Here is a 19,113-nt window from a genome sequence, read left to right as displayed (position 1 = left end):
CCTTATTCTGTTGCCGCCTCTGCGCTGCTCAATTCACATCCTCCCCCGCAGGCCACTTTCCGCTGTAAACGACCCGTCAGTTAAAATCCGCTGGGAATCCGACTCCCACACAGGATTTCCGTCCCCTATCATCGGGAGTTAAAATCAGCCCTAGAGTTTTTTCCGTCTTTCCTCTTAGTACACAAATATGGTACTTGTATCACTCCACCAATCTACATACACATTTATCAAGTGGTGTGTGCGGAATTATTTCAGTTCAACGGAGAACCAGCAGTAACACTTCCAAGAGCAGTAATTGTAACATAATTCTAATGTTTCCACTTGTGGGAGAATCCAAAACTAGGGGTCATAAGTATAAGATAGTCACTAATAAATCCAATCGGGAATTCAGGAGAACCTTCTTTACTCAGAGAGTGGTGAGAATGTGGAACTCGCTACCACAGGAAGTAGTTGAGGCAAATAGCATAGATGTATTTAAGGGGAAACTAGATAAGTACATGAGGGAGAAAGGAATAGAAGGATATGTTGAGAGGGTTAGATGAAGTAGGGTGGGAGGAGGCACAGAACAGTTGGGCCGCATGGCCTGTTTTTATGCTGTAAATTCTATGTAACAGTGCAACAACCACAGCTCTTCACAATAACCATTTACAACTTGAGAGACAGGTTTTTCATAATATACTGAGCTGTAGTACAAAATGCCTGTGTAACAAATTAACTCCTTACACATTTTATTTAAAATGCAACAGTTTTTTTTACAGTTATCTTTATATAGTCACACCTTATTATAACAAACATTTTTCCCTGGATACCGTCGGAAGGACCAATCAAGTCTACGCAAATCAAACAAACTTTGTTGTAACAAAACACCCTCTTATATCAGATACATGAACTAATTCCACTGCATCATTTGAAATGATTCGCTCTGCTAAAATAAACTGCACAGCAGTAATTGTTTTGGCACTTACACTAAATGCCTAGTACCATTGTTGTCTCCTGAACATAGTGCCAGCATGTACAATAGCTGAAACTGTGGCAAAACAAACTTTTAAAAAAAAAGCCCATTGTGAAAAAGTAGTCGGAATAATTCAAGCTTGATAAAGATAACCCTCCAATTATAAAAGGTTACTATTCCAGTTCTCACAAGTTTGTAATAATGAGATTTGACTGTAGTTACATCAAAATTCAGTTCAGAGGGTTGATTTGGTAAATCTCTATATAGTAGTTGAATTCAGCAGTATAATAGGCATTAAAAAAAATTAAACCACATTTTTAAAAAAAAAAAAGCTAATATGGATACTGACTCTAAAAATAATTATACTTGGAAAATGTGTGCTATTGGTGAGAACTCTCAAAATTCTTATTTTGGAATTACCAGGACTGGGAGAAAATAAGTCTTTCAACCTCTGCACCTTTTCCAAAAATGTTATTAAATCTTAATTCTTCTTTATCCAACTTCTATTTTTCCTCTCCGTTACGTTTGCGCAATTTTTATTCTAAATAAGATTAACAGAATTCCACTTTCTCCCTTTAAAAAAAAAAGGCAGCATCTCTTGCTGGATGTGACCCATAGTGAAACCTGTAATGTGTATATATTATATACACATATATTTGTGTGTAACTCGCTTCCATTAAATTGAGAATAAACACAAATTCAATATGCACAAAACAGAAAACCTTTCATTTTAGGCAATCAAGTTACAAGTGATTAGTTGGAATCATTACAGATGAGCCTAAAACAAAGTTACTAAATCCAAGCCTTTTTTGTAATCCTTTTTAAAAGTTCTTATGGACTTCTCAAATGCCATATACAGGAAACCCTCTTTTTACCGGCACCTAAAATAACCGGAAATCTCTCTTAACCGGCAAAATTCAGGAGTAGGTTCAGGTAAGTTTTACTTCATATTAGTGGCCGTGTAACCGGGGTTCCTGGATCTGTGGCCGTGTAACTGGGGTTCCTGCACCTGTTGCCATGCAACAGGGACGCCTGGATCTGTGGCCGTGTACGGGGCTCTCGTACCTTAGTATACCTCTCTGTAATCCGGACTTTTTGATCAACCGGCACCACGCCGGTCCCGTCAGTGCCGGATAAAAAAGAGTTTCCTGTAATACTTATGCTTGCAAGTGTGGACAGACTACTCCCAAGTCTCCAGCAAAGCTATTCTGTAACCAGACAGCAGAGGGTGCATAAGAGTGGCCCCGGGTGCTTGCCCAATACTTTTTCCTGCTGTTCTGTGGGAAGATGCAATGCGCCTTTTATCGGCACTTTCCCCTGATGTCTTAAACTTGCAAATGAAAGAGGATTTTATTTTGCATTGTTAAAAATACTGTAACATCAATATAACAAGGTGGACAATGACTGTTGGTGCTGTTGTTATTAAGGAACGAAGGTCATGTCTTTGAAGAAGCTTCAAAAGGAGAATGTTTTGTCCTGGTCTTGGTTAGAATCGTTTGGTGTAATTAGTACAATAACTTTTATGAATGAATTCCACTGTCCCTTCCTCCAAACCAACGAAGCCTCTCATCTTCAAGCAACCTCCTGCAGCTGACAAGGCAGGAAGGTCCTCGCCACGAACCAGTGCTACTCTTGACAAAGGCACACTTACTGCAGGGTAAGGCAAGCAACTGCAGTTCATTAGGAGTCCTCCCCTCAAACCAGAAATGGCCTATTTCACTACTGCAAAGCTGTCTCACTTACATGTCAGAGGAAAAATTGGCCTAACTCATTCGAGCCTTGATGCTCGAAACTGCAACCAATCAAGTGAAAAACCTTTGCTGTAACCATTAAACTGCTCAGTGGAAACAAATGATATTTACAGATTTGTCACAAAAAGTGTTGGAGGTTTTTAAATAACTTAAAAACTGAAAAGGCGTGGCCTGAGTTGAACCTGCTGCTCAGCTATAAGATGCATATACTCCAAGCATTGAGGGTGTAACAATAGCAATATTCAACGGAAGCTGTTTTCCACAATATTGACATCGGCAAAATTCCACTTATTGCTTATGATATGGCATTACAATTGTACACTGGTACAGCGACTAACAAAAGTCACGTCAGCTTTACAATAACCAGTCTATTTTAGTCAGTACAAGGCATCTGCCTTTGGAACCTTTTGCACCAGACTCTTCTTTCCAGTCCACATTTGGCAGTTGGCACGGCAAGATAATTTACCCTGAAGGCAAACCAGGACGTGAAGACTCGAGACGTGTCTTTCTGTTCTTTGGTGGTTGTCCACTGGACCTTTTTCTTTTAAAAAAAAAATGAAATCAATCTCCCAAATTTGGGGAGAGAATCAGTCTACCTACTGTCTCCATGGTCTTCTTCAACCCAAGCAACTATTTTGCCTTCCCAACCAGGAACGATATCGTCATCATGGAAAAGCTGGGGGCAAAATAATGAAAATCAAGTCAGCCTCTGCTTTTGGTATAGTGTTTTTAGTGTTCTGTATACACTATGTAAATGGAAGTTTATTCTTTATTTCTTCCATATATTTTTTTTATTTCCTTATCAATATTTATCAGCAAATTTACAGAAGAAAAATCTCATGTCACAGCTATTTGGCGATCACATAATTCAGTGCAGACTGGGGACAGAATGCGCTTTAAAATTCAAGGCGTATCACACTTGTGCAGGAGCTGCACACACTCTCCCACACGACACCAACAAAATATTTCACTGCTCAATTGCCCCGTCAAATTTAAAATAAAGAATATCAGTAACATTTTTCCAGGACATGATGCCAATGATTGGGTCTTACCTCCTCCTTCACAGTACCAAATTCTGGATCCAGTGCCTTAAAGTGATATCTGTAATTCCCTTCCCGGTCTATTGCTGCTTTAAAGTCTTTCAGAACCACTTCGCCAAGTCTGCAAGAATAAAGTTGTTGACGAATTAAAGATGTGCAATTTTAAGCATGATTTTTTTTTTGGCCCATTTATAAAAACAGATTTTCCCTGAGTGAGTGGGCAAGGGATAGGCACAAAAGGGTCTAAAAAATGCTGATCTTGTGTCAGTGGCTTGGACATGTACAGGAGCTGCCTAGGTTGACTGAGCTGATGATCTCTTTTTGTGGGAAGTCCACTCGTTGCTTCCTTCCAAGGACATGGCTAAGATTAGGAACTCACATTTGGGAACATGGATGAGATTGCATCCCGCCATTCCATGGTGCAGCAGAGTGAAAAATTAAACTCACTGTGGAACGCTGCAACTGATGTGGTTCTAAAAAAAAACACTTCACAGAAACAACCTCAAACCCCTTTGTGCTGCAAGCCTACATTTTAATAGAGCTACAGGAAAATTTCAATTAACCGGCACCTAAATAACCGGAAATGTCGGTTAACCGGCAAAATTCAGGAGTAGGTTCAGGTAACTTTTATTACTTGCCTTCCTCCATGTGTTGCTGTGCAAGGGTGTGGCTGCAGCTGTTGCTAAGCTACAGAGACGCTTGGAACTTGTGGCCATTGTTTTGAGCCTGTTGCTAAGCAACAGGGTTTGTTGCTTTATACGGAGCTCTCAGCTCCGTATCTTTTACTATAGCGCTCGGTTATCCGGAATTTTTGATGAACCGGCACCACGTCGGTCCCGTCGGTGCCGGATAAAAAAAAGTTTCCTGTAGATCACTTCTTAGTGACTGGTTCAAAGTAGCATTTTCAATGGGCTGGGAGGAGGTCTTAAAGCAACAGCTGCTGCTGCAACCAAGAGAAAAACGAGAAAGGAAACTAGATGGAAAAGGATTGTTAGAGAAATCACAGGAATGTTTAATTGAGTATTTTTACAAGTCCCCTCAAATTGGAGCCAAGAGTTTTCTGTTGGTTTCAGTTTCTAAATATTCCCCTTGGCTGGTACAAGAAGAATACTTGCCTCTTTGGAATGTTTATCATAAATGGGACAAGAGTTCGGTCTGTGAAATAGAGCACCTTGGTGCAGACAGGATTGCTTGGACCAAGACTGTTCTGAGAATGAAGACCTGTTGAGTAAGAAAATAGATTTTTTTAAAAAGCAAAATAAACATTTTTGGCACACAATGGCAACTGCACACAGATGAATGGCCTACATTAAGCATGGGTACAGTGGGGGAAAATATTACAATGTCTAAAACTTGCTTACAGCACAATGCAAAAGAATATCACTACCGTGAGAAAGGCTAATAAAAATAAAATAGACAGGTTAAAAGGTCACATCAACCTGCATATTAGCTTCACAGTGCTGTTTAACCACACATTTGTCCCAAACAAACAGTAGTCATTGAAATGTTTGCTATTTAATTGTTCTGAACTTACTCGAATTTGATGGCCAGGATTCTCTCTCTGAACTTGATTCTCTTCTTCCTGATTTTTTCACAGGACTCTACAGATATAAGTAAAAGGAAATGTCAGAGCAGAATTGTAACAATCTTTAGGCTGAAGATTTCACGCTGCACTCACCAGCCTGTGACTTCCACTCATTCACTTTATTTGGCCATTTCGGACGCTGATGTCAGGAGGCTGTTCAACCAGCATCAACGCTGATCCAAAATCTGTCCTGCCCTTACCCAACTCCCACACCTGCATATTGTCCAACAGGATCCCTGGCGAGGCAACTCTGACTGACCTTTTCTCTCTCCCAACCTTAGGAGCCTTGAGGCCAATTACAGTGGCACAACTTACTCAGTATGGCCCAGGAATCGAACCCAGGATCTTGAGGTCTGTTTGGCTCGGTGGTACATCAAATGGTGCCTTTACTGACTCGGCCATCTGAGGCCCACAACAGTAACACTTGGAACTGTGGTTTTTTTCTGTTCACTAATTTTAGTGAAAAAATAGCTGCGAGTCCAAAGCACTGATATGTCAACTTTGTCATTAAGGATAATGAGTAGATGATAATATTCTGAAAGCGGGGAAACTACAAGAAAACATCAACTGGGAGATCAAAAACAGGCTTGATTACATATTTTTAAAGATTGCTTTAGTGATAAATATTTAATAACAAATATGGAGTTAAATTTAAATGGCACTGTCTTTGACCCCGAAAGGGAACAACTGGCATGCATCATTTGTTGTGACAATCTTTCAACCTGAATTGCACCTTCACACCACAGTGTTTGAGGAATACAGAAAAACGGCGTGGCAAGTCTTTCAGTTAAAGACAGTGCCTTCATAACCTTATGGTAGAGCCATTCTAGGGTCTTATTATGGAACGATCCGTTAAAGATATATTTTATTCACAAAGTGATTAAACGCAGCTACACAATCTACTTCACCGAGTGGCATAAAATAACAACATATTCCGAACTTGTGGAAGTTGAAATCGGGTTGTGCGATATTAGTAATGAGGCAGTCACACATTTGTATGAAACACCTCTGTCCACTACTTAACTAAAAGCTTTAGCTCATTTAAAATAAACAGGTTAACGCCTTTGTTAAAATCATAGATAAAAGAATTTCAGACAAATGTATTAATGCACCTGGTATTAATATCACACAGCTCAAACTTTCAAGCATTGGTAGTTTGTTCCTACTGATATAAAGAGGCCAAAAATTGTGCAGGAAATTGATCACCTAAAGGGTACATTTGGAGATTGCCTTTACACAGACTGGGAATACGTCCTTACTTTGTTGCCACCTCTTCCCTGCGTTTCGGCCGCATGCATTCGCTCCAATAAACTTGAGATTCCTTGTTCCAGTGTGTCGATTGTGTGGTGCTGGGGGTCATGACCACCAAAGCTATTCCGTAAACTTCGCAGAGAATCTCGCACTACCTGAAGGTCTTCGGTCTGAAATTACATATACAAGGAGTGTGCAGAATATTGTTCACAATGAACAAAATAAGGGCTGTGACTTTCAGAAGGCTGTTGCTGAGTCTACTGGCACCTAAATATTTACTTTCGTCGGATACAAAGCAGCATTATAATGGTTTGCAGTCAGAAATTGATTTGAAATTGAAAACAGCAATCGGTAAAACCAAGTCGGCTTTATAAGTGGGCCGGGGGTGGAGGGGGTGGTCAGTGGGCTTGTAGTGAATGTTGGTCAATAACCTATCCCACAATAACCACAGCTACCTGGACTACACTTCCTCCCACCCTGCCTCCTGTAAGGACTTTATTCCATTCTCCCAGTTTCTACGTCTCCGCCGCATCTGCTTCCGACATGTCTTCCTTTTTCCTCAACCGAGGATTCCCCTCTACCGTGGTTGACATGGCCCTCGACCGTGTCCATTCTATCTCCCGTACTTCTGCCCTCCCCCCCTCCCCCCCGGAACCATGATAGGGTTCCCCTTGTCCTCACCTTTCACCCCACCAGCCTCCACATTCAACGGATCATCCTCCGCCATTTCCGCCACCTCCAGCGTGATCCTACCACCAAACGCATCTTCCCCTCCCCTTTCAGCATTCCGTAGGGACCGCTCCCTCCGAGACACCCTAGTCCACTCCTCTATCACCCCCAGCACCCCTTCCTCTTCGCCCGACACCTTCCGGTGCAAGTGCAGGAGATGCAACACCTGCCCTTATACCTCACCCCTTCCCACTGTCCAGGGCCCCAAACACCCCTTCCAGGTGAAACAGCGATTTACTTGTACTTCTTGCAATCTAGTATACTGTATTCGCTGCTCACGATGTGGTCTCCTCTACATTGGGGAGACCAAACGCAGATTGGGTGACCGCTTTGCGGAACACCTCCGTTCAGTCCGTAAGGGTGACCCCGAGCTTCCGGTCGCCTGTCATTTTAATTCACCGCCCCATTCCCACTCAGACCTCACCGTCCTCGGGCTCTTGCATTGTTCCACGGAAACCCAACGTAAGCTCGAGGAACAGCACCTCATCTTCCGATTAGGCACTTTACAGCCTTCCGGACTCAATATAGAGTTCAACAATTTCAGATCATAACCTCGGCCCCTATTACATTTTTATATATATTTTATCCACACCTTTGTTTTGTGCCCTTCCCCCTTTTTTTCTCTCCCACATGGCAGCTGTCTCTCATTCTGCCAGCGCACTTCACACTGCATCCATTTAATAAACAACTAGAGCCGTCTTTTGTCTCCACTAGTCCGATCACCATCTCGTCTCGTTTTGAATACCTCTTAATGTCTCTTCACTTCTCTTTTGTTCTCTGATCCCCATTTCCCAGCCCCCAAACTGGCCTTTTAATCTGTTTCATTTCCTGTGTTTTCTCTCAGTTCTGACGAAGGGTTTCGACCTGAAACGTTGACTCTGTTTCTCTCTCCGCGGATGCTGCCTGGCCTGCTGAGTTTTTCCAGCATTTTCTGTTGTTATTTCGGATTTCCAGCATCCGCAGTATTTTGCTATCGTATTAATTTGGGGTTTGTATTCACATTCATGGTCACGTTATCATTACAACTCAGGATCATATGCATCCATCTAACACCTTTTGTTAACAACCCATTATACACTTAATTCAGCCAGCAATAGCAATGAGGAAGTGGTAATTAAATAATAATCAGAGTTTCACTGCTGCTAGCCCACATCTCTTGGTGTAATAACATTCAGACACTGGTTTGATAAAACTGCAATCAAACAGTCCGCGCTGCAGTGTTTCAGAACTGAGGTAACTGTGGAGAGATCCTTCCGTAATCAGCTTCATTTTCAAACAGCCTTTTAAAATCATTTTATAATGCTCTTGGTCAAATCAAACTCGTATTCCAGCTCCAGAAAGCATAGTTACCTGAAATATTTGCTCTCAACCAGAGAACATTCAGGTCCTATAGCACCTGTCCTTAACAGCAGAATGATAAGTCTTGAGGCTTCAGCCTCTAGCTTCGCAAGAAATCACTCAGACGAACCACATTTTGGGCCCCGAAAATCTATGGGGGTTCCACAGTGTTCTGTCATAACTCTGTCAGAAAACCAGCGATCTGGTTCTGACGGGTCTCAGCTGTTTCTGGAATTTTCTAGCATGCCCTGTAAGGGGCAGAATCCCAGCCTGCCCCTTACAAGGCAAATGTTACATGGGGACAGAGCAAGAGGCAGGAAGTTCAAAAATTCACTTGAATAATACCAAGAATTAAGGGTTACAGTAGGAAGTAGGGCTAAAAAAACTGGGCTTTTTTTTTTACTGGGACAGCGAAGGTTAAAGGGTATCGAGAAGAAATTTAAAAAATAAAAGGTTTTGAGAGGTGGAATTGTGAAAAATTGTTTCCACTGGTTGGTGTGCTGGTAACTAGAAAAACATAGGGGAACATTACAAGAAATGTTTCTACATGTATTATTAGACCATTAAATCCTTTACCACAAGCGGCCATTGAGGCAGAGACGATAACATAATTTAAAAGGGTTTGGATAAGTACTTGAAAAAGAATGAAAAAGGACACAAAGGTGCAAGGGAATGGAATTAGAGTAGACCGCTCCAGTTGATGAATTAGCACCAGCTGAATGGGCTCTGTTATTAGAAATAATGATGCTTGGGAGCGGAGATGAACTGCTTTTATATGATTCTGTTCATTTGGATTCCGGGAGCTCAGTGGCCTAACTCCTGATGTTTATGCAGTTAAATGTGTTTTCTGTAGCCCAGTGGCAGGCTTGTAGATCCATTTTTACTTGGATTATGGAAAATGCTATGGAAGCAGCTACAAAGCAGGGGTTTTATTCAGGTTCGGGACCCTTTTAGTGCTGGCACGGGTTGTGCAGATGCTGACTGCTGGTGTACTGTGTAATATGGTATAGAAACATAGAAGATAGGAGCAGGAGTAGGCCATTCGGCCCCTCGAGCCTGCTCCGCCATTCAATGCGATCATGGCTGATCATCCAAAATTAGTACCCTGTCCCTGCTTTCTCCCCATATCCCTTGATCCCCTTAGCCTTAAGAAATATATCTAACTCCTTCTTGAATATATTTAATAAGTTGGCCTCAACTGCCTTCTGTGGTAGAGAATTCCACAGGTTCACCACTCTCTGGGTGAAGAAATTCCTCCTCATCTCTGTCCTAAATGGCTTACCCCTTATCCTTAGACTGTGACCCCTGGTTCTGGACTCCCCCCACCATCGGGAACAGCCTTCCTGCATCTAGTCTGTCTAGTCCTGTTAGAATTTTGTAAGTTTCAATGAGATCCCCTCTCATTCTTCTAAACTCTAGCGAATATAAGCCCAATCGGCCCAATCTCTCTTCATACGTCAATTGATAGATAAATATTGATGCAGTTACTCCATATTTATCCAGAAATCATTTGCAGTTGGCTACTGTGAAATCTTATGGGTAACATATTTTTAATAAAGATAAATTCTATGTAAAAGAGAGACTTCAGCAAAACAGGGCTAATAATAGTTTATCAAATTTCCACTCACCCCTCTATACATTGGAGAAGTGGTTTTGCTCATGGATTGAAGGTAGCCATTACTCTGTGATGGTCTACAAGGATACCCAGATACCTGATGAAATGTAAACAAGGAGTAAAGTGTTCCTTATGAATTTAAATGTGAATTATTCTGTTTAAACAGGATAAGATTAAAACATCTCTCTCCTTAAAACACTACTCTGATTTAACTCAGACACATTGGCCCCGGTGTCTACGGGGAGGCTGGGAGGGTGCGGCGGAGTTGAAAATGGCTGAAGAACCCAACAAGGCCATGGGCGCAGAGGTCCTGCTGAAACTAAACGGGGGGTGGGGGCGAGGTCGGCAGCATCAGGGAAGAGAAAAGCCGCGATCAGCAGGGAGGAGGCCGATGGCTTTCTTGAGGGGCCGGGGGAAACACTCCTGGGAAAGGCACTTATCTTGTGCAGCCAGCAGCTCCCGCCTCCCTTTCACTGCCGGGTTTCCCAACCCCCTGGGAAACCCACGCAGCAGCAGTGAATTTTAAATCGGGCTCCACTTATAAACAGTTATGGTGGCAGAGTTGTTGGATTTCCTCAGTAGGGTTTTAATTTCACAGTTGGCAAAGGAGGAGAAAGATCTATAGGCTGTTAAGGATTGTACTGAGGATAAACCAGGGGGACTAAGGTGTGCTTGTTTAGGATAGCCAATCATCTGATAAGATGAGAAAACTTGTGTATCTACTTGCTTGTCAACTTTTAAGAATAGGTTAGATGGATGGTTGAAGGAAAGAGGGATAAAAGGATATGGGAACAGGGTGAGCACATGGGATTAAGACTAGTTCTCGTGTGGAGGATAAACGGTCTATTTCTATTTTGTACTGTGTATAATTCTATGTAAGAAGCCTTCCAATTGTGGAGAGTGAAGCATCTATATGCTCTGGAGAACTTTGGGTTCAGGCTTGCCTTGAATCAGTGGATAAAAACATGTGTATAAAATTCTGAGGGGCCTCGATAGAGTGGATAGGAAGGACCTATTTCCCTTAGCAGAGGGGTCAATAACCAGGGGGCATAGATTTTAAGTAATTGGTAGAAGGATTAATGTAAGAAGTCACACAACACCAGGTTATAGTCCAACAGCTTTATTTGAAATCACAAGCTTTCGGAGCGCTGCTCCTTCGTCAGGTGAAGTGGAGAGATGCATAAAAACACAGCTTATATAGTCAGAGAATAATGTCAGATGTTTACAGGTAATCTTTCTAACTGCCGAGGTGTGATAAATGGCAGTTAGAAAGATTACCTGTAAACATCTGACATTATTCTCTGACTATATAAGCTGTGTTTTTATGCATCTCTCCACTTCACCTGACGAAGGAGCAGCGCTCCGAAAGCTTGTGATTTCAAATAAAGCTGTTGGACTATAACCTGGTGTTGTGTGATTTCTTACATTTGTCCACCCCAGTCCAACACCGGCATCTCCACACCACGGTAGAAGGATTAGAGGGGAGTTGAGGAGAACTTTGTTCACCCAGAGGGTGGTGGGGGTCTGGAACTCACTGCCTGAAAGGGTGGTAGAGGCAGAAACCCTCATTGCATTTAAAAAGTACTTGGATGTGCACTTGAAGTGCCGTAACCTACAGGGCTACGGACCAAGAGCTGGAAAGTGGGATTAGGCTGGAGAGCTCTTTGTCGGCCGGCACAGTCACGATGGGCCGAATGGCCCCCTTCTGTGCTGTAAATTTCTATGATTCTAAGTTTTGTTACATGAAGCTGCATCATTGTTTCTCCCTTTTCTTTAGGGAAAGGGAGAAGACAAGGTCTCATTTGATATTTGTGATGTGTGGATCCACTGGCTGTGGCCATATAAACAGACCCCATTATTCACAGTCTTTGAGTAAATAACTGAGAGTACAGATATGTTTAGATCCTCACAATGTCTTACTGTTGCTACAAAAACCCTAAGGAATTGATTGCTCAAATATTACACACTATTAAGGCTTATTTTTTCTGGTAAATTAGGAGACATGCAAAGCAATGGCTCTAGTCATGGGATGTACTAGCAAGGATATTGAGCAACTCAATTTCAAACGGCTTCCTTCAGGTATAATGATAATGATAACCCCAATTAACTATAGCAAACTGCTTCGTGTGTGGAGGCAGATTAAGTAATTCAACTTTTCATGGGTAGAGGAACTTATTTTGTTTATCACTGTGCAGATTGTAATAAACCCAACCTGTTTATTGAATTTGTTAAAACCTGAAAGTAAACTTTATTAAAATTGTTACATAAAAGTTTATTTGTATGTGAATTTAAAAAGATATATTTTAAATATTACCAAATAAAGCATACTGTCCCTATTAAACTACAAAAAAAATGGTTGTTAGCTATTTGTTAAAACCACACATGGATTTAGTTAAGATTTGCTTCTGTGATTAAATATACATGCATAATCCTTTACTAGTTCTGTGTTTGATGTGACTTCGACAGTTGAGACTTTGTAAAGTGCAGCACTGCAGATACCTGAAGGTAACTGGCAAGAATCAATAAATAAAAGACCGTGTAAAGATCACCTTCACTCAGTGCTCCCTTTTATAAGTTAAAGGCTTACACTACATGTGAGCAACAGTACACTCTTGTATCAGCTGATTCAATAACTTCTGGCCCTATCACATGATTTAACAATATTTCTGGCTCTAGTGTACAATTGGAAGTTGAGCATCGCACTGTTCCCTTGACACTTTTGCTGGCAAAACTTTCGGAACAATTACTGAGAGTATGCACAAAGAATATGTCCCAGTGCAGAAGCACATTTTAGGATTGAGGCAACAGCAATCAATCGCTCACATTTTACATTTTATTTTCACACTTTCTGCTATCTCACTTCCTCAAAGTGATACTAGTTTGTATCACACTCTAAGCTCTTATCCTATGTACTGTATACTGCACATACAGGCTGTTATTTCCTGGAAATAGCTGTAGATTATCACTGAATACTTTCCCAAAGATAATATCCAATATCCAGGATTTATGATGAATGAATAAGTCAAATTCCATTATCATTACATTGCATTGCAGGACATTTTTTGCTGATTTGGGGAGCATATTCTACAAATCTGCCTGTTTTCCGCTGAAAATATAAAACCAGCAGCCCCTGAATCAGTCTTTCATCCTTCAGCATGAATATCGTTCAGCATGCTGGCCTCAGCATCTACCTTGAGAGAACCTCACCAAAAATACAGCACCTAAACTGATAAAACCACGTGAAAGAAACATTGCATTTATCTGAAACTTTATCATGCCTTTCAGGCTGTCCCAATGTACTTTACATACAATGAATTACTTTTAAATGCAGTCACCCTTCTTATGTAGGCAAAAATGGCAGCCATTTTGCGGAGACCATGGCCTCGATTTTAACTGAGCCGCGGAGGCGGGCTTGGAGGCATGCGGGGGGTTAAAGTCCCGAACTCAGGGGGTCCCGACACCATCCCGCCCCCAACCCGCCTCCATGTAAGTTTCAAAGGAGGCGGGTACCCGCCCCGCACTGGGACCCGCCGACTCGAGGCGGGAAGGGATTAGTGCCAATTAACTGCCTGTTAACAGGTAGTTAACAGGCAGTTTTTAGCCTAATGCCTATTTTAAAGGTTGAAGTGTGGGATTCCCGACGGCTCCAAACCACGCCAAGTTAGAGGAATCGGGCCGTCAGGTTGAAGGCCTTGGAGGGGTCAAGATGTCGGTGTTCAGGTGAGTGATGGGTGCATGAGTGCAAAGGTAAGTGTGTTTGGTGTGTCTAAAGTGTGTAAAGAAGTTTAAATTAACTGTACTTACCTTTTCAACCTTCCTTCCTCTAGGTTTCGGGAGTCCATCATCTAGCCGGCACAGAAAGCAGAATGGCTCTGAACTGCCAAAAGTGACAGCCTGCAGCTTTCTGTGCCGGTGAGATTTCTAACTGAGTCTGTGTAGAAGGACTCAGGTTAGAAGTAAGACTGTCAGTGTTTGACAGCTTCAAACAGCTGTGAAACATTGATATTTCATCTGTCAAAACGTCTTGACAGATGAAATTTCAGTCTGTGACGTCACCTGTTGCCGGGTGGCCCTTAATTGGCCTGCTGAGCCCACTGGGCGGGCTCAACAAGGTCAATCAAGTTAAAATCACGCGGATTGGCCACATCTCGATGGAGGCAGGACTACAACCCCGAACGTTGTAGTCCCGCCTCCTTCCCAACTTCTGAATGAAAATCACCCCCCAAGGGCGCGATCTTGCCAGCCTTAGGGAGGCAGGTTTGGAGGCGGGACTGCCGGGAAAATGGCAGAATCTGGCGGCGTGTGCCCAGGAGGCGGGTAGCCGAGGTCCCGTCTCCTGGAGGCGGGAAGGGGATTACAGCCATTTAACTGCCTGTTAACAAGTAGTTAACAGGCAGATAAGAGGATTATCCCCATTTTACCCACACAAGTGCAGGCTTCCCAAAGGCTGCGAACCCCGCCACGGTCACAGAGGTGAGCAGTGGGTCTACAGGGGTCGGAGGGGTGCAAAAGTGCGCCGTGAAGGTAAGTGATGGGTGCAAGTGTGGAGAGGTGAGTATCTGAGGTAAGTGGAAAGTGTTAGAAAAAGTTTACTTACCTTTGTTTCTTCCTGCAGGCTTCAATTGTTGGGGATGCGGAGAGTCTCGCATCTCATCGGCAGAGATGACAGATGGTTGCTGCATTCTCCAATGCAGCAACCATCTAATTTCTGCTAAAGAAAGAGGTTTGATGAGTCTTGAATTCAAGAATTCATCAAACTACAGAGAATGTCAGTGCTTGACAGCTTCACAGAGCTGTCAAACGATAACAATTCATCTGTCAAACATTTTTGACTGATAAAACGTCATACGCTGACGTTCTCTGTAACCGGCTTCCCCTTAATTGGCCTGCTATGCCTGCTGGGCGAGCTTAACAAGGTCAATCAAGGTAAAATAGTGTGGGTTGGCCACAAGTCGATGGAGGCGGGACTAAAACCCGACAAGCGGGAGTCCCGCCTCCAAAAGCTCCTCATTGGCAAAATCCAGAAACAGCAATGAGATAATTAACCACTTCATTTTTTTTATGGTCATCATGATTGATCTATTTTTTCAAAATAAAAATTGGCTTTGAGTTACTCTAAAGATGTTCTCATCTCTGATGATTATAATCCACTGGAGTTTTGGTGATATGAGCCCTGAATGAGATCACCACTGCCTTGTAATTACTCCCATGTATTAATTATTGCTGCCTTAGCACAGCTAAATTATATAGACTTATACCTCAGAAACTAGCAATAGGGACCATAACATCATACCTCTTCCTCCCCACTGTTCATCAGCTGTTGAAGAAGCACATCCTTGTGTTCCAACTCCCTCTGCAAGTCAGCCTGAAAGGAATTATACAATTTTATAATAAAAATCACTGCGTAACATAGAAATACTCACAATTATGGCACAGAAATAGCTTAATTACTGCATTAATATTACTGTATAATCTTTTCATGTAGGGTTTTGACCCATTGGCCCCGATTTTCGGCTTGTGTGGGGAATGGTCGGGTTTCCCCGAATGTGGGGTTTCTGACACACATAAAAAAGTGTCAGCCAGCTCCACGCAATTTTCCCTCAATTGGCCACTTAATTCCCAGCATGTGGGAAGCCTTGCTAATTGTCCAATTCGAGTCAGAAATCCCCACAGTATGATGTCATCATTCGTGGTGCTTTCAAGGTCCATAGCAAGCACTGCATCCTCTGAAGGCTTCCAAACGAACCATACAGGACGGCAGAGGAGCCTGCAGCAGCTGTGGCCAGTGCCAGACCCCGAGCTGCCTTCAAATTCGACGAGGCTTCACTGCAGGCATTATTGGATGGGGTTAGGGCCCACAGGGAGGTCCTCTTCCCTAGGTCAGGGAGGAAGAGGCCTCCCACTGAGACCAATGCTGCATGGATGCAGGTGTCAGCAGATGCCAACTCGCTGGGAGTCACCAGAAGAACCTTGGCATTACATCTCTATCTCCTTCCTTTACTCCCCCACAGTACCATCCAGAGCCCCCGTCCTCACTGTGGAGGAGGAAGAGGCTGTGCAGCCAGACTCCTCAGAGGAAGCTCCAGCCTCTGAGGGCACAGCGTCAGCAGAAGTAAGCGCACCCAGCAGCAGCGCAGACACTCACACCTCGGGGGGACCTTCGGGACATAGAGTAGTGTTGTCACCTGGTGTTTCACAGCTCACAAGTGAGCCTCAGCAGATTCTGGAGACAGGGACAGCAGTGGAGAGTCCTCGTCGGAGGGCGCAGGACTCTGCCAGCTCAGCTCAGCTGCGCTGCATGTCGACCCTCTGCCTCTGGGTCCATCCGCAAGAGAAGAGGTTATGGATCTCCATTCACAGATGCAGAAGTCTTTGGCAGGTTTTGTCTCCAGGGTCGCTGCAAGTGTGGAGCGAATGGAGGAGTCCATAGTGACCATGAGCAGAGCCTTTGTGGAGTCATTGGCACATGAACGCATCACCATGGAAAGGTTGGCAACCTCCATGGAGGAGATAACTCACCAGGGTACGGAAAACATGGTGAGTGCTCATAAGAGAATGACATCTCTTGAGAAGCGTTGGCCATCTGTTGAACAGAGAAACCAGATCTTCATGGAAGTCCTTCTGAGTAGGACTGCCAGTGCAGAAACGGGTCCCCATGGCCCCCTAAAGCGCAGCAAGGTGCTCTCAAGCCACTTCCAAGCGCTGGCCCCTTCTGGCCTGTGCAGCTTCAGGTGAGTAAGCAGCAGCCTGGTGCTCATCATGCTGTTCTTGGTTCTGCTGCTGCTGCCTCTGCTGCTGGAGATCCTCTAATGGCAAGAAGGGAAGGAAAAAAAGGCATCCCATGCTTCTCGTAGATGCCTCCGCTGAGGAAGCGCTGAGTAAGGGTGGCGAGAGGGGCTTCCCAGGAGATCACATTGGAGAAGTGTGTGAGGCTCCAACCTTCCACAGCTGTGCCTAAGCCTTGAAGAAGTAGCCCCAAACCTGCAACAACAAGGTCCTTCAACATACAAGTGCTGTCCCTTTAAATCGCAGCTTTTCCGATAGACTTGCAGCTGACAGCTAGCAAGCCGGCAAGCTTCACGCCAGGTCTCATCAGCGGGGTTCCCCGCAGGCGTGTTTGATGTGGGGAAAGCCCCAAAGTCGCAACGGCCCCGGAAAATCTACCTCAACGAGGTAATTATTGGTAATTAGTGTGCCGACGACCAGTCCCGCCAGCGGCAGCCGGGACTGAAGCGGGTCACGGGGAAACGGCGGTCCGAAAGTCGGACGGGGCGGGGAATCAGGCGGGGGGGTGGGGTCCTGACCCGCTTTTTCACTGATTTTTGGCCCCCGGCCGCCTGAAAAGCTGCCCGACGGTGGCCAGAAAATTGACCCCATTTAGTCTGGAGCAGTAAAAAACTTGAGTTTAAGCAAGCGTTATCATGTTCTGCAGTACCTCACTTTTACCAGTAGGTGAGCACTCCAACACATTTTCTGCTGAAATCTGTTCTCTGTTAAATTTCACAATACCATTCTAGCTAGGGATACTGAGGACAGGATTTTCATTGGGCCGTGGAGGTGGGATTGGAGGCGTGTGGGGGGTTAAAATCTCGAAATCAGGGGGGCACGAACCCATCCCGCCCCCAACCCGTCTCCATGCCAGTTTCAAAGGAGGCGGGTACCCAACCTGTGCTGGGAGCCGCCTCCCCGAGGCAGGAAGGGATTAGTGCCAATTAACTGCCTGTTAACAGGTAGTTAACAGGCAGTTTTTAGCCTAATCCCTATTTTTATTCCTGAAGTGTGGGATTCCCGACGGCTCCAAACCACGCCAAGTTAGCGAGGCGGACCGTCGGGCTGAAGGACTTGGAGGGTTCGAGATGTCCGGTGTTCAGGTGAGTGATGGGTGCATGAGTGCAGAGGTAAGTGTGTTTGGTGTGTGTAAAGTGTTTAAAGAAGTTCTACTAACCTTTACTTACCTTTACAGCCTTCCTTCCTTCAGGTCTCGGGAGTCCCTCATCTCACCGTCACAGAAAGCAGAATGGCCGCGAGCTGTCAAAATCTGCAGCCTTCTGCTTTCTGTTCTGGAGAGATCTCTAAATCAGCCTGAGAGGAAGGAATTAACTTAGTGTACAGATTGTCAGTGTTTGACAGCTTCAAACAGCTGTCAAACGCTGATCTTTCATCTGTCAAAAGCTTTTGACAGATGAAATGTTAATCTGTGACATCACCTGTTGCTGGGTGGCCCTTAATTGGCCTGCTGAGCCCGCTGGGCGGGCTCAATAAGGTCAATCAAGTGAAAATCGCGTGGGTTGGCCACAACTCGATGGAGGCGGGACTACAACTCCGAAAGTTGTAGTCCCGCCTCCTACATGCCTCCTCAATGAAAATCCAGCCCTAAGGCTAATTACAGAATCTCACTGTAGCACAGCTGAAATCAACTGACTTAGCAAAGACCAGGGATGTAAACTTGGACTTTCCTGGTGCACGTGGGACAGTGCATTCACTCACTTTAAAGTGCTGTTGAACCTTGTGACTGTCAGAATAGAGAGAGCTGGATTTTACCAGCCCTAAGGAGGCAGCTTTGGAGGCGGGACTGCTGGGAAAGTCAAAAAGAATGGGAGCGAGACAGTAATTGGAGTGCCTGGGTGCAAGGGCTCACCTGTGTACAGTGATTCTCAGTGTTTGACAGCACCTCAATGTTGTCAAACACTGTCAAATTATCTGTCAAACAAGTGTGGTGCATATGCCTTTAAGAAAGCCGGCAGATGAAGTGTCATCAACTGACGTCATCTGACACCAGCTTTCCCTTAATTGGCCGGCAAGCCCGCAGGGCGGGCTTAACAAGACCAATCAGGGCAAAATAGCGTCTATAC

General features: G+C 44.1%; 1 protein-coding gene across 8 annotated transcripts in view; it reads right to left on the bottom strand.

Moving 5' to 3' along the window:
* Positions 1–711: 711 nt before the first annotated feature.
* LOC147100324 (dixin-like) overlaps positions 712–19,113 on the bottom strand; it is a 151,004-nt gene continuing 132,602 nt past the window's right edge. For 5 of the 8 annotated variants that reach the window (XM_085967902.1, XM_085967897.1, XM_085967896.1 and 2 more), the window contains 7 exons: positions 15,555–15,626; positions 10,275–10,358; positions 6,588–6,749; positions 5,278–5,344; positions 4,859–4,964; positions 3,756–3,864; positions 712–3,379 (listed from right to left, as the gene is read on the bottom strand). In XM_085967902.1, coding sequence (XP_085824028.1) covers positions 3,296–3,379; positions 3,756–3,864; positions 4,859–4,964; positions 5,278–5,344; positions 6,588–6,749; positions 10,275–10,358; positions 15,555–15,626 — 684 coding nt within the window. In that variant the 3' untranslated portion in view covers positions 712–3,295. The remainder of the gene's footprint in view (positions 3,380–3,755; positions 3,865–4,858; positions 4,965–5,277; positions 5,345–6,587; positions 6,750–10,274; positions 10,359–15,554; positions 15,627–19,113) is intronic. The other 3 variants (XM_085967898.1, XM_085967903.1, XM_085967904.1) reach the window with 2 other exon arrangements.

This window comes from Somniosus microcephalus, chromosome 26 (assembly GCF_052327205.1).
Source record: "Somniosus microcephalus isolate GS21.2 chromosome 26, FLI_Smic_1.0, whole genome shotgun sequence".
NCBI lineage: Eukaryota > Metazoa > Chordata > Chondrichthyes > Squaliformes > Somniosidae > Somniosus > Somniosus microcephalus.
Note: the sequence above shows the minus strand (reverse complement) of the source record. Positions and strands in the feature narration are given on the sequence as shown.